Source organism: Elephantulus edwardii, unplaced genomic scaffold (assembly GCF_000299155.1).
Source record: "Elephantulus edwardii isolate Elephantulus edwardi_28Jun2011 unplaced genomic scaffold, EleEdw1.0 scaffold00028, whole genome shotgun sequence".
Classification (NCBI taxonomy): Eukaryota; Metazoa; Chordata; class Mammalia; order Macroscelidea; family Macroscelididae; genus Elephantulus; species Elephantulus edwardii.
Genome location: NW_006399778.1, coordinates 6,897,613 through 6,916,287, shown reverse-complemented (window position 1 = coordinate 6,916,287; position 18,675 = coordinate 6,897,613). Strand labels below are relative to the sequence as shown.

At 42.2% G+C, this 18,675-nt stretch overlaps 1 protein-coding gene across 1 annotated transcript in view; it reads right to left on the bottom strand.

The window, feature by feature from the left end:
- FUCA1 (fucosidase, alpha-L- 1, tissue) overlaps positions 1 to 6,406 on the bottom strand; it is a 30,544-nt gene extending 24,138 nt beyond the window's left edge. Inside the window, exon 1 of the mRNA XM_006883660.1 lies at positions 6,018 to 6,406. Within this exon, the coding sequence (XP_006883722.1) occupies positions 6,018 to 6,406 (389 nt within the window). The remainder of the gene's footprint in view (positions 1 to 6,017) is intronic.
- Between the last annotated feature and the right edge of the window lie 12,269 nt (positions 6,407 to 18,675).

Genomic DNA, 18,675 nt, shown 5'->3' with positions numbered 1-18,675 from the left:
GGTGGGAATGAGTGTGTTTGAGATGGCGAGGTTGGTACAGGACAGAACGGTGTTTAGGGCTCTTGTACACAGGGTCGCTATGAGTCATAAGCAATTCGATGGCACATAACAACCACCACATGCTCAGAGCCAATGGTAAAGAAGGAACAAGTTCAAGTTGTACTGAAAGCATTGGCAAAAAAATAAAGCCCCAGAAATTGATGGGGTACCAACTGGGATGTTTCAAATAACAGACATTGACCCAGACATGCTCACCAGTCCATGCAAGGTAATTTGGAGGACAGTTGCCTGGCCAACTGACTGGAAGAGAGCCGTAAATGTTCCCATTGCCAAGAAAGATGATCTCATGAATGTGGAAACTATCGAGCAATATCATTAATATCACATGCAAGCAAAAGACTGCTGAAGATACTTTGGGCATGTGGCCTGGAGGGACTGATGCTTGGAGACGGATATCATGCTTGGAAGGGTGGAGGGACAGTGCAGGAGAGGAAGACCCCAGATGAGATGGACTGATACAGTTAACTAGCGTCATGGGGGTAGGTGTGTCGGAGTCAGTGAGATTGGCTCAGGACAGGGCAGGCTTTAAAGCTTCTATACAAAGGGTTGTTATGCGTCACAGGCAACTTGACAACACATAACAACAACAACAACAGAACAGTACATAGACAGGGAACTGCCAGAAGTTCAAGCTGGATTTAGAAGAGGCTGTGGCACCAGGTAAATCATTGCTCATGTCAGCTGATCAGGCTGAAAGCAAAAAATACCAGAAGAATGTCTATTTGTGCTTTATTGACGATGCAAAGGCATCTGACTCAGTGGATCATAACAAATTACAACTAACATTGAGAAGAATGCAAATCCCAGAACACTTAATTGTGCTCATGCAAAACCTATACCTTGATCGAGAAGCTGTTATGTGAACAGAGCATGGGAACACTACGTGGTTTAAAATTAAGACAGGTGTGTGTCAGGGTTGTATCATTTCTTCACACCAATTCAATCTGTATGCTGAGCAAATTATTATTTTTTTATTACTATTAATTTCAATGAAAAAGACTTTGGATTTCCATTCATTGTTGCACTTTTCTCCCTACTCACCCCTCCCCTCCATTACACTCTTCTCTTTGAAAAGTAAAAGTTCCCCCATTGTTTTACAACCCCTCCCCCCAGGTCCATTCCACTGTGCAGCCTTCATTCTGGACTCCTGTCATGACAATAATACCTAATCACATATCCCTTTTAAACAGTTTTCTCCCTCATCTGTTTCAATGTAGTATGCATTATTGAACCCATCTTTCTCAGTCTCCCCCCAACCCTGATGTCAGTTCTGTTTTACAACAGTGGCACTATGTGGTATTTGTCCTTTTGTGACTGGGATACTTCACTCAGCATAATGTCCTCCAGGGTCACCCATTTTGAATAATATTGCATGAGTTCCTTGTTTTTCAATGCAGCATAGTATTCCATTGTGTGAATATACCACAGCTTCTCTATCCATTTGTTTGTTGATGGGCACTTAGGTTGTTTCCAACTCCTTGCTATTATGAACAAAGCCGTGATAAACATGGGTGTGCATATATCTGCTTGGGTGGCAGTTATGGTTTCTTTGGTGTATATTCCCAGTAGTGGAATTGCTGAGTCAAATGGGATTTCTATTTGCAACTTTTTGAGAAAGCGCCACACCGCTTTCCACAGTGGCCGCACCATTTTACACTTCCACCAATAGTGAATAAGTGTTCCAGTTTCTCCACAACCTCGCCAGCATTTGTTTCTTGCTGTTCTGTTAAATTTTGCTATTCTTACTAGGATGAGATGGTATCTCATAGTTGTTTTGGATTTTCTTTTTAGTAATTTTTTTATAGTGGTTTGCTTACAAAGTTCTTACACATTATTTTTTACACCAGATCCTTCCCATTTTTCCTCCCACCCTCTCTCCACCCCAAACTGTGCAACCATATGATTACACCCCTGCCAACCCTCACCCCTCTGTTCCTCCCCTCCTCTCCTTGGGTACTCATACATATTTTACTAGTTATCTTTCTATTTCTATAATAATCGTCTTATACAGTATTTGTCTTTACGGGACTGAGTTCACTTAGCATAACTCTCTCCAGTCCCTTCCAAGTTAGGTAGTGATTTTCAAAATCATTGCTCCTGCATGCTGCACAGTATTCCATGTGAATGTACCATGACTTCTCAATGCATTTGACTGTGGTTGGACATTTGGGCTGTTTTCATGTTCTTATGATGAATAACGCTGCTATGAACATTGGTGTACAAATCTGTTTTGAGCCTCAGTTCTAATTTTTTTGGAGTATATTCCAACATTGGAATATCTGGGTTATATGGAATTTCTATGTTCAGTTATTTTTAAGAAATGCCAAACTGCCTTCCAGGGTAGTGTACCCTTTTACAATCCCACCAACAGTGTATAAAAGTTCCTATCTTGCCACATTCTCTCCAACATTTATTACTTGCTGTCTTGTTAAACTTTGCCAGTGCTATTGGGGTAACTAGGGATGAGAGAAAGGGAATTGATGCCTTTGAGCTGTGGTGCTAGAGAAGAGTACTGAATATACCATGGACTGCCAAGAGAACAAATAAGTTCATCCTGGAGAGGATAAAACCAGGCTGTTCCTTGGTGGCAAGGATTCTGAGGCTTTGTCTGACAAACTTTGGCATGTTTGCAAGGAGGGACCAGGCCTTGCAGAGGGACATCATGCTTGGAAGGGTGGAGGGACAGTGAAAGAGAGGAAGACTCTGGATGAGATGGATTGATTCAGTGACTGGGGTAATGAATGTAGGTGTGTAAAAGACAATAAGGTTGGCACAGGATAGAGCAGGTTTCAGGGCTGTTGTACATAGGGTCACTATGAGTCGCAGGTGACTCGATGGCACATAACAACAACAACAACATGGGGTGAGATGGCATCTCATTTTGGTTTTGATTTGTATTTCTCTTATTGCCGGTGATCTTAAGTATTTCTTCATGTGTCTGTTGGCCATCCGTGTATTTTCCTCTGTGAAAAGTCTTTCCATTTCTTTTTGCCCATTTTGTAATTGTGTCCAGTCTTTTTCTTGTGGAGGCCCTGCAGCATTATTCGGATATGAGACCCCTGTCTGAAATGATATTGTCAAGTGTTTTTTTCCCAGTCAGTAGGTGTTCTTTCCAATCTGTTGGAAAAGGTTTGTTGTTTCTTTTTTAAAAGGTTTTTTATGTGTACAGAGGTTTAATCTTTAGAAGGTCCCATTCATCAATTTTATCCTCTTGGTTGTGTATTCTGGCTGTATTTGTCAGCCTTTTTATATCATGAGCTGGGCCTTCTAAACTTGGCCCTACTTTTTCTCTTATGATCGTTATAGTTTTGGGATTTACCTCTAGGTCTCTGATCCACACTGACTTGATTTTTGTGTATGGTGATAGGTGTGCATCTTGCATCAGCTTTTTACAGGTATGAAGTCCAGTTTTGCCCCCATCATTTGTTGAAGAGGTTATTTACAGATTCTTGATGATTTTTTTAGTGATGTCTGAAACTTCACTGTGCCCCCCTATGGTTTTTAAGGGCTGTCATTTTTCAAAAAGGATTCAAAATTAGTAGCCTTGTTTTTAAAGCATTCTTACATTTACAAAATAACTGAGCAGAAAGCAGAGCTCCCATATAAACCTTTCTGCTGCATATAATATCTCCTATTATTAATTAATTTGAGGCTTCAGTCTTTACGGAAGCAGAACGCTAGGTACTCTCTTCTCAGTGGTTGGGTTTAAATTTCAGACATTTTTTGATTAACAGTGAACAAATGCTTAACCACTCTATCACCCAGGCTTCCTGAAGTTAAGTGTAAGGACTCCTTTAACAAACAGAAATATACTGCCTTGAAGCTTACTCCTTCCTGTCCACCCTTGTTGCTGTTGTTAGGTGCTATCAAGTTGAATAAAACTCATAGTGACCCTATGAACAAAAGATCTCAACCCTGTTCTGTCTTGTACCATCCTCACACTTCCTGATACACAAGAGCCCATTGCAGCAGTCACTGTGTCAGTCTACCTGGTTGACGGTCTTCCTATTGTTCTCTGACCCTCCACTCTTCCCAGCATCGTGTCCTTCTCCAAGGAATAGGTCCTCCTAGCAACATGCCCAAAGTATATGATGTGAAGCCTCATCGTTCTTGCCTCCAAAGAGTATTCCAGCTGTACCCTCTCCAAGACATATCTATTAATTCATGGAATGTTCCATGGTCTTCTCCACCACAGCTCAAAGGCATTAGTTCTTTTTTTGTCATCCTTATTCACTCTCCAGTTTTGAGATACACAGCAAGTAACTGGAAAGACTATGGCATGAATCAGACGGACCCTAGTCCTCAAACTGACAGCATTACTCAATAATATGGAGAGATCTCTAACTTCAGATTTTCCCAGTGTAATTTGTCTCCTTATTTCCTGACTGCTGGTATCAAGCATGTTGATTTCGGATGCAAGCAAGATGAAGCTCTTGACAGTTTCAATCTCCTCTGCATCTATCATGATGCTGCCTATCAGTGGTAAGAATCTTTGTTTTCATGACAATGAGATGCAATCTATACCAAAGACTGCATTTCTTGATCTTCTGCAACAAGTACTTCAAGTCCTCCTCACTTTCGGGAAGCAAGGTTGTGTTATCTGCCTAACACAGGTTATTGATGCGTCTTCCTCCAATTCTGATGCCACACTCCTCTTCATAGGGTTCAGCTTCTTGGCTAATTTGCTCAGCATACAGATTGAATAGATATGGAGAGGTAATACAACTCTGCCACATTCCCTTCTCAATACCTTGCCTTCAATAATCTCAAGGTGCTTGTCTCCTCCTCCTCCATCCCAGCACCCTGCTTTCTGTTCCTTCCATTTTGCTTTCAGTTCTTTAAACCAGTCACTTAAAAGACTGTTACAGCAGTTTTTCTGTGCAAGGCACAGTGAAGAGAAGAAGTTAAGAGTTTTTTCCAGAACTTTCTTCTTTTTCCCATCTTTCATTTGAGCTGAAAGGAAGCAGGGTAATCTCTCTTACCAAGGAATGGGGTTGCAGGAAGGTGAAACGATTTGTCCAAGGCTGGTTCTCAGCTGGGGTAGGACTAGAATCCGTACCAGTGGTTTAAAATTCTGGGATTTCTGACCATATTACCAGTCTAGGAAAGGCATCAGGTATCACTTAACTCAATCTTCTTGAAAGCTTTATCTTCCAGTTCCCAAGAAAATGCAGCCTCTTGTTTCCCAATTCTGCAAGTAGAGGCAAAACTCAGGATTTGAGGACATCCATGTGACTTCACTTCTCTCTCATTAAGTGTTCATGTCCCTCCTTGGAGAGAAGGACATCGTGCTCGGAAGGGTGAAGGGACAGCTTAGGAGAGGAAGAGACGGGATGAGATGGATTGATACAGTAACTGGGGCAATGGGGGTTGGTGTGTGTGAGTCTGTGAGACTGGCTCAGGACAGAGCTGTGTACAGAGGTGCTGTACACAGACAGGGTCACAGGCAACTCGAAGGCACATAACAACAAACAACAATGGCTCTCATCCACTCGTCAAAGTTGGGCAAAGAGTAAGAAAGAAGCAAGAATTGGTGCCTTTGACTTGTGGTGCTGGAGAAGAATACTGAATATCCTATGGACTGCCGAAAGAACAAACAAGTCTGTCTTAGAGGAAGTGGAACCAGGGTGCTCTTCAGAGGTAAGACGGGTGAAACTTCTCCCATACTTTGTACATATTATCAGGCGGCAACAATCTTAGAAGACAACATCAAGCTGGAGAAATCAGAGGGTTAGTGAAAGCAAGGAAGATCCTTAAAGAGAAGGACTGATAGTGTGACTGCAACAAAGGACGTGGGCATGGCTGAGATCGTGAGGATGGCACAGCGGAGGGCAAAGTTTCCATCTGTCGTTCAAAGGATCACTGTGAGCCCTGGGTGACTCGATGGAACCTAGCAACAACTGCTCTTATGTGCCAGGCCTGGGAAAGGGCGATCCTGCTCGCCCGGGACCACTCACCTGGCCCCCGCTGCCTTGAAGAGCTCAGCCCACTCCGACGGCTCGAAGAAGGTGGCCCTGAACTGCGGCCCGAAGTCGGCGTAGGTGAAACCCGGAGGGTAGTTCTCCTTCATGAAGACCTCGTACTGGGCCTTCGGCTCGCCCTTCCAGTGCCACCAGAACCACTCGCTGCCCCAGGCCGGCACCGAGAACACGCCCCAGTGTATGAACACCCCGAACTTGGCCTCATCGTACCAAGCCGGCAGTGGCCGCGAGTCCAGACTATCCCAGTCCGGGGTGTATAAGCGATGAGCACGGTGAGCCGGCCGAACGCCCCGAGATGCGTGCCCAGACCTTTCCCCTTGGAGAAGCAGCAGCAGGAGCTGCGCGACAGCCAACCGCAACCACATCTCGGCGGTAAGCACAGCTGCGCGTCTCTACCGCTTCCTTAATGCGTCGGCAAAGCCGCGCGGTCTCCGCCCACTCTCACTAATGATTGGCTTAGAAACAAGTGAAGGGGCGGGCCAACCGAGGGAACCCGAGACTGAGCCTCCTTCCCTGTGGCTCGGCCGAGCCTGCAGCGCCCTCGGGCGCGCACACACACGCGCCCCCCCCGCCAAGGTGGTCAGGGAGCAGAGAGTTCAGCAGATGACAAGTGAAAACTTGATAGGGATTTAATTTCGGGGTTAAATAGAGTAGTTAACTTTTCTGCAGCAATTGAGTAGTTTTCAGGTTTTATTTAGTGATCAGCTGCCAGTTTTCTGTATTATATTTCAATATTAAGAAAACAAAAATCCTCACCACTGGACCAATAGACAACATCAGGATAAATGGAGAAAATATTGAAGTTGTCAACTATTTCATCTTGATTGGATCCACAATGAGTACCCTTGGTATCAATAGTCAAGAAATCAGAAGATGTGTTACACTTAGAAAATATGCTATCAAGGACCTCTCCAAAGTGTTAAGGACCAAGAATGTCAGTTTAAAGATGAAGGTGAACCTGATCCAAGCCATGCTCTTTTCCATTGCCTGCTGTGCATCTGAAAGTTGGACAACGACTAAGGATGACAGAAGAATTAATGCCTTTGAGCTGTGGTGTTGGAGAAGAGTACTGAATAGCTCATAGACTGCCGAAAGAACAAATAAGTATGTCTTGGAAAAAGGGCAGTCATGGGTTTTCTTAAGAGGTGAGGATGTGTTTTTAGGAGAGGCTGTTCCTTGGAGAAGGACATCATGCTTGGAAAGGTGGAGAATCAGTGAAAGAGAGGAAGACTCAATAATATGGGCTGACACAATGACTGTAGCAATAAGCTCAAGTGTATCAGATATGGTAAGGATGGCACAGGATAGGACAAGAGACAAATCTACTGTTCAGAGGATTACTGTGAGTCATAGTTGACTCAAAGGCACTTAACAACAACAACAATGAAAGATCTAACAGTGGGGCTGAGATATCAGATGTATGGACATTGTAGTGGACATAGCAGAAATAATAGCTAAAGAGATGATAGGCAAAATGATAGGCAAAAAATAATTCTGTGTTAATGGGGTCCAAGCTCCGTTAGATTGAACAGTTCTGCCAAGAGTAGGGACAAGGATTAAATGATGGCGCAGAGAGGCTACCAGCTGATGGCGGACAGCAGAACTTTATTCTTTAGACAAAGTATATATAGGCTTTTAGTAGTACCTCTGTTGTAACAGTCACATTATCTCAAGATGCCAATTATCTGGGCAATCATTAACATTTATCAACCTCAGCACAATACAAGGGTGTTTTCCAGAATACATTATTGTGTGCTTTAAGAAACAAATGGTTTTGGTTGATAAGGACACTACATTCTTTAAGGTTTAAGATATTTGGTCATTCTTATTTTTTAACATCCTACTTCCTTGACTTGTTTAGTGCCAAGCAGATACTCCAGCCAAGATGGAGTTAGTTTTGCTGGTCTTACGGTACAGGGCTAGTCTTACTTTACAAGTTAGCTAGGCTCCAACACTGTGTATATTAACAGCGATGTTGTTAAGTGGCATTGAGTACAGCTCACAGCAACCCCCAAAACAACAGATCTGAGCCCTATCCTAATCTGTGCCATCCTCATAATCTCTGCCACATTTGAGCCCATTGCCGCTGTCACCATAACAACTCACCTGGTGGAGGTTCTTGCTCTCCCTTTGCCGTCCCTCCACCTTCCCAAGCATGACGTTTCTCTCTAAGAAAGAACCTCTCCTAGAAACATGCCCAAAGTATGTGAGATGAAGCTTCATGCTAATTAATTATTAATAATAAATGTTAATAATTTTGTTATTGTTAGATGCTTTTGAACCAACTATGACTCATAATGACCCTACAAATAACTGATCCAGAACTTTGCCCTATCTTGCAACATCCTCATGATCTGTCATGCTCAAAGCCATTGTTATGGTCATTTTGACAACCCAACTCATTGAGAGGTCTTCACTGACCCTCTGGCTTTTCCAAGCATGATATCTTTTTCCGAGGACTTACCCCTCCTGACGACACGCCCGCAGTATATGAGATGATGTTTCCATCCTCGCCTCTAAGGAACGCCCTGGTTGTACTTCCTCCAAGACAGATTTGTGTGTTCTTTTATCAGTCCATAGGATATTCAATACTTTCACCAAAACTACAATCCAAAGACATAAATTATTTTTCAGTCTTCCTCATTCATCGTCCAACTTTCACATATACATGAAACAATTGAAAACAAGGTGAGAATCAGGTTCACTTTGGTCTTTAAATTGACAACATGGCTGTTCAGCACTATAAAGGGCTGTTGACAGCTGATTTTGCGTATGCAACATATCTTTTGATTTCTTGACTGCTGCTACGTGGGGTGTTGAGTGTGGATCCAAATGCGATGAAATTATTGACAACTGCAATCTTTTCTCCATCTATCCTAATGTTTACTTATTGGTTTAGTGGTGAGAATTTTTGTTTTCTTGATGTTGGGATGTAATCCATATGGAAGGTATAGTCTTTGATCTTCTGAAGGAAGTGTTTCAATTCCTTTTCACTTTCAGCAAGCAAGGTTGTGTCACTTACATAGTGGAGGTTGAAAAGTCTTCCTCTATCCTGGTGGCACATTCTTCATATGGCCCAACTTCTCAAATGATTTGCTCAGCGTAGAGATTGAAGAGATATGGTACAACCCTGATGCATATCTTTCCTGCTTTTAAGACGCACAGCCTCACCTTGTTCCGGTTGAGTGACTGCTTCTTGATCTATGTACTGGTTGCGCAGGATCACAACTAATTGCTCTACAATTCCTCATATGTCCTCAATATTATCTATAATTTTGTAAAAAGGAGCCCTTGTGACTCAGGCTAGTAGTGTCAAGGGCTCGGGTACTTATTGAAACATTGGTGATTCCAATCCACCAAATGTTCTGAGAGAGAAATATAGAGCAACTCTCTTCCCTGTGAAGAGCAGCTATGATTAGATGAAGATCAGCTGTGATTAGATGCTGGCGGCTCGATTCCTATGCAATGACCCTATGTACAAAGGAATGAAATGCTGTCCCTCCCGTGCCACCCTCATAATCATTGCAATATTTGGGACCAGTTGTAGCCACTGTGTTGATCTATCTGATTGAGGATAGTCCTGTTTTTTCGTCGACCTTTATTTAACCAAACACAATGTCCTACAGGACTCTTCACTCCTGACAACATGCTCAAAGTATGTGAAGTAAAGCTTTAGTATCCTCACTTCTTTTTTCCTTTTTTTTGCATCAAGAATTAACCTTTAAATATTAATTTTAAACATATACTTTCTGAAGTATCAGTAAAGGTCATATTTTATTCTGTTTTGAAATATTGGTACCACCAAAAAGTAACATTTTTTTTCTTCTTCTTTGAGTCTTTTTCTTTGCTGACCATGACTTCCTTAAAAGAAGTATGAATGGATGAACAGAGGGCTAGGTTTTGTTCTGTTTTACTTTTGGTATTTTTTTTTTAAATTTATTAATTTGAATGAACATTTACAGAGATTTTGGATTTCCAGTCATTCATTGTTGCACTTTTCTCCCCGCCCACCCCTTCCCCTAGTGGGTTTTCTTTTTAAGAAGAGAATAAAAGTCAAACTTTTTTTTTTAAAAGGGGTACTTATGGACTTGAGTACTGCAGAGGAGTATTACAGTAATTAGATGTGTTTCTAAAATTGCCTGCTGTTATCACATCCTCTCCATCATGAGTGGGGCACATTTGTGCTCATGCCTTCCCGGCACAACAGGAGATCACTGAGAGGCACAGCATCCTGAGAGGAGGGGCCAGAATTCAGATCCTTGGATGCACAACCTATGGCTCTCTCCTTGCTGTCCCCAACAATTTTTTTTTATTCGGATCCACAATAAAAACCTCACGGTAGCTCACTCTCTCATTGCTGTTGAGTCAGAACAGACTCATAGCTAACCCTCCAGTGGGTGCTCAAAGGCTGTAAATCCCATGGGAGGACATGGTCCATCTTTCTCCTATGGAGCTGCTGGTGGATTTGAACCCCCAAAGAGGAGCAGCCTTTGGGTTAGCAAGTAACTCTCTAGGGACTAAGTCACCAGATCTCCCCATGACAGAAACAGTAAAATAAAACAAACAAAAACCCCAAAACCAAACCAAACCAAAACCCAAAAATCCTGCTGCCAAGGATGTCTTTTAAAGCGCTAAAGGGCAAGGATATCAGTTTTAAAGACTAAGGTGTGCTTAAGACCCAAGCCACAGTAATTTCAGTTGCATTGTATGCATGTGGAAGTTGCACAATGAATAGGAAAACTGGACAGAGAAGAATTGATAGCTTTGAATGTCGGTGCTGGAGAAGTGTGCTGAATATCTCATGGGCTGCCAAAAGAACAAACAAGTCCTTCATAGAGGAAGTGCAACCAGGATGCTTCTTAGAGGCAAGGATGTCAAAACTCTGTTTCACATACTTTGGGCAAGTAGTCAGGAGGGGCCTGTCCTTAGAAAACAACATCATTCTTGGAAAAGCAGAGGGTCAGTGAAAAAGAGGAAGACCCTCAATGAGATGGTTTGATTCAGTGTCTGCAAGAATGAGCTCAAGCATGGCAGAAATCTAAGGAGATCCTTGACAGAAGATTTTCCCAGTGCAACTTGTCTCCCTCCCTCCCTCCTTTCCTTCCTTCCTTCCTTCCTTCCTTCCTTCCTTCCTTCCTTCCTTCCTTCCTTCCTTCCTTCTCAGATCCAACTGGCATAGGAGGAGATTGCCCATCCTTCTCTAGCAGAGCATCTAGGGGATTTGAACAGCACACCTTCCAGATTGCAGCACAGCTTTTTGGCATTAGGCCACCAGAGCTCCTTATGTCTTGACTTCTTGACTGCTGCTAGAATGAGTATTGATTGTGGATCTAAGTCAAATGAAATCCCTGAGAACTTCAATCTTCTCTCCATTTATCATGATGTTGCCTATTGGTCTAGTGGTAGGGATTTTTGTTTCGATGTTGAGGTATAATGAGACACTAAGTAATTGGTTTTCGATGTTGCAATGTGTCTTCAGGATGATAAAATGGGGCACCGTGAACTTTATTTTCCCTTATCCTCATAACAAAATGTACACTATTGGGGCAGGTGAAAAGGCAGTGCAATAGAGTGACAGAGCAGGAAATTAGAAGTCTGGGCTCCTTACACTGGACATTGTCTCCTGCATCTCCTTAGGCGAACTTGGGCTTGTTTTCTTGTCTGAACCAACAGGGTAGTTCTCATTGCCCTCTTCCTCTGTAAATTCTGCACTCTACTTATAGCAGAAATACAAGGTAATGGCAGAAGAAGGGAGGGAGAAAGCGTAGAAGTGACAGCATTGAATTATATGAGTTTTAAAAAATACAAAAAAATTTTGGCAAGTATTGACTAAGTACCAGTGTGACAGGCACCTGGGTATCTGTTACATTAGAATGAAGGAAGACCCGCCAACGAATAAAGAAAGGCATGCTGCAACTTTAAAGAACTGTACCACATGAGCATGCAGATTCGTGTTTTAAAAATTTATGGCATTTCTCTGTGTGGCAAAGAGAGCTGTGCTAAAAGAAAATTTCGTTTCTATAATGAAGTTGACAATTAGCTCCCCCCCCCCTTAGAGTAGATAGAACAAAGCCAGTTTTTATTTTTTTAATATTGTCCAAAAAACAGTATCAGATTTAATTGCAGAAGGTGATGTGAGCCAGAGAAAGAAATACTGGGTACTTAATTACAAATTACAAATTATGTGTCATGGATTGTATTCTGTCTTTCCAAAATATGTGCTAGGTCATAATTCTCAATATAATGTCCAATTAGCTTTTTTGAGACCGTTCAGTTCCACGATACTGACCAGGTTCCTCAGGGCTGTGTACTGGTGTGGCTGAGCAAGGAGGCCCCAAAGGTGAGCCTGGAGCTTCTCATTTAATGGGGAAGATAGACTAGTGATGGTTACTTAGCAGTGTGTGTGATAGTGATAAGAGGAGGACAGAGGTGGACTTTGTCCTTGGGATCATAAAATGGCATATTTTGAGAAACAGTGTAAATAACGTTGCAATGACCCTGGATGTTACAATTATTACCCCTAGGGTACAATATTCAAACACAATTTGACTGAACTGGGCTGACAGGCTAATAAGTAGGGCTGTTACAAGGCACAGGCTTTAGAGTCAAACAAATTTGTTTTGCAAACTCCATCTTTCTCAATGTGACCTGGAACAAGTGATTTTGCCAAGACCTCCCTCATTCAAGTTAATGATCTCAGCTCGTAATAAGAAATATTTTACATGAGAGTGAAGGTGACTAAAATGTCAACACTGTTTGCATTTAAGTTTCTATTCCTATTCCAACAGGCTGCTGAGGCGTGCATATTTTATTCTATAAACTTAACAACTTATAAATGACAACTTTTAGTATGTTTCTGTCTGGGTTAAAAAAAAAAATCTAAACAGCATTATGCTGAGTGAACTAGCTCAGTCCCACAAGGATAAATATCGTAGAAAACCGCTATTGTAGAATGAGTATAAGGATCCAGGAGGGGTGGGAGAGGCTGGAAGAAGAGGGCTGTGGATGTGCAGGGGAAGAGGGGATTAATCATTGGGTTGTACAATTTGATGGGTGGGAGTGTGATGGAAATGGAAAGAATTTGTTCGAATTTGTGTTCGAATTTTGTAAATAAACTAGTAAAAAAAGAAAATAAAATGAAAAGAAAACAAAAAAAGATATTTACAGTTAATAAATCATTGAGAATACAAAAAATATAGCCTTGAAATATACTTATCTTGATTTTAAGCAAAAAACCCAAAACACAAAAACAAACAAAAAACCCTAAACAAACAAAACTCAAGCAAACAAGCAGGGGGAAAAAAACCAAACATGCAGAATCTGAAGCAGTTGCTTCAAAATCTAAGTGTGTCTAGTGTTGACTTCACCTTAAATTCACCGTCGTCACATTTAGCTTTTCAGAAACAGTTCCCCATCAGTGTCTGACACTGAAAGCACCTGGGGTTGAATCGGTTCTACTGCGATCTACCCCATGTCTGAAAGAGTAGAACTCGGCTCCTTAAGGTTTACTTTTCGTAATCTATCTTGCGGGTTTTGAGACAACAATATGTGCTGCGAAACACACTCTATTTCAACACGCACATGCGCAGTTCCGTGACATTGCATCTTACACCCTCACCCTTCTTTTCTTGGTTTCTCTCCTGCTCTCAGTTTGTGACTAATCTTTCAAGTCCCTATTCTCCCTTTAATCCCACAGAGATAGTACAAGGCTCTATGCAGACGTCTTTTTTTAAAAAATTATTATTATTGTTGTTGTTGTTGTGTGTGTGTGTATATACCCTCGAATCAGACCCAACTAGCACAGGAGGAGATTGCCCCTCCTTCTCCAGCGGAGCATCTGGTGGATTCGAACTAAGGGCCTTCGGGTTTGCAGTGCAGCTTCTTGCCTCTTGGCCACCAGTGCTCCCTAGATGTCTTTTTTTTTTTTAAAAAAAACACACACCCTCGTTTAGCTAAACATCTTTGACTTTAAGAAGATGTCAGGGAATATTTTTGGCTTAGATTTTGCTCTGTACGATTATCGATTGCTGAATTTTTGGAAGAAGGTTAGCAGGTCTTTCTTTGGAGCTATCTCTGGATGGACTCAAACCTTCAACCCTCGGGGAAGCAGCTGTTCTCTCAGCCATTTGCCCCATGCAGGGGCTCCAGGACAAGTTGCTGTAGTCGTTATGTCAACTGACCCATAGCTGAGGCTCCAGTGGGTTTTCAGAGGCAGTAAGTGGCGAAGGAGAAGATTGCTGAGCTTTCGAACTGCGGAGCAGCTGGTCGGTTCAAACAATGAGCTCTTTAACCAGTAGGCCACCAGAGCTCCCTCCAGCGGATTGTATCTGTGAACCCTGCTCTATCCTGAGATTGTTGTTGTTATGTGCCGTCTAGTCGCTTTTGACTCATAGCGACCCTATGTACAACAGCCCTATACCCTGTTCTATCTTGTGTCAATCGCAATGGCTCTGACACACCCATCCCGATTACCCCAGTCACTGAATCAATCCACTTTCTAGAGGACCTTCCCCTCCTGCGCCTGCCCTCCACCCTCCCAAGTATGACCCTCTCCAAGGACTGGTCCCTCCTTACAAAATGTCCAAAGTATGTTAGTCAGAGCCTCAGAATCCTTGCCTCCAAGGAGCAGCCTGGTTTAACCCTCTCTAGGATGAATCTGTTGGTTTTCCTAGCAGTCCATGGTACCCTCAATACTCTTCTCCAGCACCACAGCTCAAAGACATCAATTCTCCTTCTATCCTCCTTAGTCACTGTCCAACTCTCTGATGCATAACAAGTGATTGCAAAGACCATGGCCTCTATCAGATGCACCTGAATCTCCAGAGAGACACCATTGCTCTTCAGTACTTTGGAGAGGTCCTTAACAGCAGACTTTCCCATGGCAACGTGCCTTTTAATTTCCTGGCTACTGGTGCCAAGAGTGTTGACTGTGGAGCCAAGTGAACTAAAGCTGTGTACAATCTCAATCTCTTCACCCTCCATCCTGATGCTGCCAATTGGTCCACTGGTGAGAATCTTTGTCTTCTTGACATTGAGCCTCAATCCACATTGAAGGCTGCAGTCCTTGACTCTCTGCAGCAAGCGTTTCAGGTCTCCTCAGTTTCAGCAAGAAAGGTTGTGTCATCCGTAAAATGTAGATTGTTGATAGATCTTCCACCAATCTTGACCCCACATTTCTCCTCATAGAGCCCAGCCACCCGGATAATCTGTTCTGCATAAAACTCAGCCATCATTCATGATTGAAGTACATAGAAGGCTCCACAACTAACCCCTGTCACATGCCTGGGGATTTCTGTTATTGTACCATCGGCGATTCTCTTCTTTTGCACTTGTTTGCCTCCTCTAGGGCTCTCCTCCTCACCTGAAAGTAGAGTGTAAGCCCCCCTGGACAAAGTGGGTATGGGTATCTCATAGCCAGACACTAGTGGAGGGAGAGTCTGTTAGGTTTTTGTGAGATGGATAGAGAAGTGAGTGGGTAGCAAAGAGTTTCTCTTTTATTCAATGAAGACAGGTTGACTTAATATCTTTCCTTCTGTCCCGTCTGTGGGACCAGATCCTCGCATTAGCATTCCTCAGTAATTCTCCAATATCTGGCTCACACCAGAGCTTTTTGTCCTTTTGATAGGAACTCAACTTCTCTGATATGTCAAAATATGGGTGCCCTGGTATCTTTAAAAACAAGAGGCTATGCAAACCAAGTTTGTTTTTTTTCTTCAAAGAATCTGAAATAGGTTATTGAACCATGGGATGTCAGCCCAAGATCTGGCAAATGGTGGGGGAATTTTTTCTTCTCCCCACTTGTTCGGCTTATTATACATTGTAGGGGTGCTGAGGGGGCAAAATAGGTGGGCTGAATTGTCAAGATACTGGGAACAATTTGGGGTTTAAAAAGAAATCTTTGTTAATATCTTCATTTTTGCTTCTTGGCTATACATGAGCACCACCTGTTCCCATGTCCTACCAGGCAAGTTTTCAAAAGGTTAATGAAGATTTCTGCATACCAGGCAATCCTAGCCTCCTCTGTATTCATTAGCCATGAGGTCACAGTAACCTGTGACCATGAGTGGGGATTAGCAGGGTGTCAGGGAACGTCCTTGTTCCAGCACAAGGTGTCCTGCGCTAGAGGCATATCAGTTTCTACTGCAAGAGGTGAATCAGCAACAGCCTCATAATATCCCAGTTCTTGGTCCTCAGTACAAAGGAAGGAGCTAAAGTAGGGGAAGCCCTGAGATTTGAACAACATAGGGCTGGCTGTGAAAAAGGCGGAGGATGGAGGAGCCTGACCTCCTCTAAATTCACAAGAAGGAAGACCACCACCAGCAGCTGGTTTTCATGTCTTATTCCTATCAGATGTGCCTCCTCTCTCTTCAAAACTTTACCAATTCTGACTTTAACAGTCTCCTCCATCAGCACTCTCTCCTCTGCTGGGTTTATACTGGTTTATTTACAAAGTTCGAATACATTGTTTTTCACATCAGATCTTTTTCATTTCCTTCACCACCTCCATCTATCAAATTGTGTGACCCTATGCTTAACACCCCTGCCCATCCTCACCCCTCTGCTTTCACCCTCCCCCACACCTTGGATCCTCATACTCATACTACAATAATGGTTTTATATCACTGAGTTAGTTCACTCAGCATAATCCTCTCTAGTCCCTCCCAAGTTACGTAATAATTTACAAAATCATTACTCCTGCATGTTGTATAGTATTCCATTTTGTGAATGTATCATAATTTCTCAATCTATTTGATTATTGTTGGACATCAGGGTTGTTTCCATGTTCTTGTGATGGTGAATAATGCTGCTATGAACATTGGTGTACAAGTCTCCATTTGTGGCTCAGATCTTATTTTCTCAGGGTATATTCCAAGGAGTAGAATAGCTGGGTCATATGAAATTTCTATGTTCAGCTTTTTTAAAAATTTATTTTATTAATTTTAATGAACATTTACAGAGATTTTTAATTTCCCTTCATTCATTGTTGCACTTTTCCCCCCTGCCCACCCCTCCCCCACAGTTCACTCATTTTTTCGAAAACTAAAAGAAAAATGTCTTCATTGGTATACAATCCCCTCCCTGCCCCCAGTACACTCTACTGTGCAACCTTCATCCTGGACTCTTGTGATAACCATAATACCCTATCATATATTGCTTTTAAACTGTTCTCTCCCTCATCTGTTTCAATGTAGTATACATAATTTATCCAGTTTTTCTCAGTCTTACCCCAACCCTGATGTCAGTCTCATTCTCCAACAGTGGCACTATTTGTCTTTTTGTGACTGAGATATTTCACTCAGCATAATGTCCTCCAGAATCACCCATTTTGAATAATTTTGCATGAATTCCTTGGTTTTCAGTGCATCGTAGTATTCCATTGTGTGAATATACCACAGCTTCTCTATCTATTTGTTTGTTGATGGGCACTTAGGTTGTTTCCAACTCCTTGCTGTTGTGAACAAAGTCACGATAAACATGGGTGTGCACATATCTCCTTGGATGCAGTTATGGTTTCTTTGGTGTATATTCCCAGTAGTGGAATTGCTGGGTCAAATGGTATCTCTATTTGCAACTTTTTGAGAAAGTGCCACACTGCCTTCCACAGTGGTTGCACCATTTTACACTCCCACCAACAGTGAATATGGGTTCCAATTTCTCTACGACCTCACCAGCATTTGTTGCTTGCTGTTCGGTTAAATTTTGCTATTCTCACTGGGGTGAGATGATATCTCATAATTGTTTTGATTTACCTCTCTCTTAGAGCTAGGGATTTTGAATATTTCTTCACATGCTTGTTGGCCATCTGAATGTCTTCTTTGGTGAAGTGTCTCTTCATTTCCTGTGCCCATTTTTCAGTTGGATTATTTACCTTTATCTTGTTGTGGTTAATGTTCAACTTTTTGAGGAAGCAGCAAACATCCTTCCAGAGTGGTTGTGCCATTGTACAATCCCACCAACAATGTATAAGAGTTCCTATCTCACCATATCCTCTCCAGCATTTATTATTTGCTGTCCTGGTAAAAAACTTTGCCACTGCTACTGAAGTGAGATGGTATCTCATTGTGGTTTTGATTTGCATCTCTCTTATTACCAGTGATTTTTGAGCATTTCTTCATGTGTCTCTTGGCCATTCAAATATCTTCCCGTGTGAAAATCTTTTCCATGTCTTTTACCCATTTTGTTATCAGTCTTTTTTTGTGGAGGCCCAGGAATATTTTGTAAACTTTCCTTATGAGACTCTTGTCTGAGATGGTATTGCCAAATGTTTGTTCCTAGTTGGTAGCTTCCCCCCCCTCCCTGTTGAAAAAATTTTTTGATGTGCACAGGAATCTTTAGAAGGTCCCATGAATCAATTTTATCCTCTTCATATTGTGCATTTCTGGCTGTATTTGGCAGTATCTTTATAGCATATACTTGGCCTTCTAAGATTGATCCCAGTTTGTCTCTTATGAACTTTATGGTTTTGGGCTTTATGGATCCAAGTTTATTGCAGTGACCACAAAGAACTCAGAGATCACACTCTTGGGTATGGAGTTTGTTAGAGAATGTTACTATTCAGATTTAGAAACACTCAGGATATGGTTCTTTGATAAGGGTAGCCTATTCTCGCTGTATGCTCTGGCAGGCCTCACTA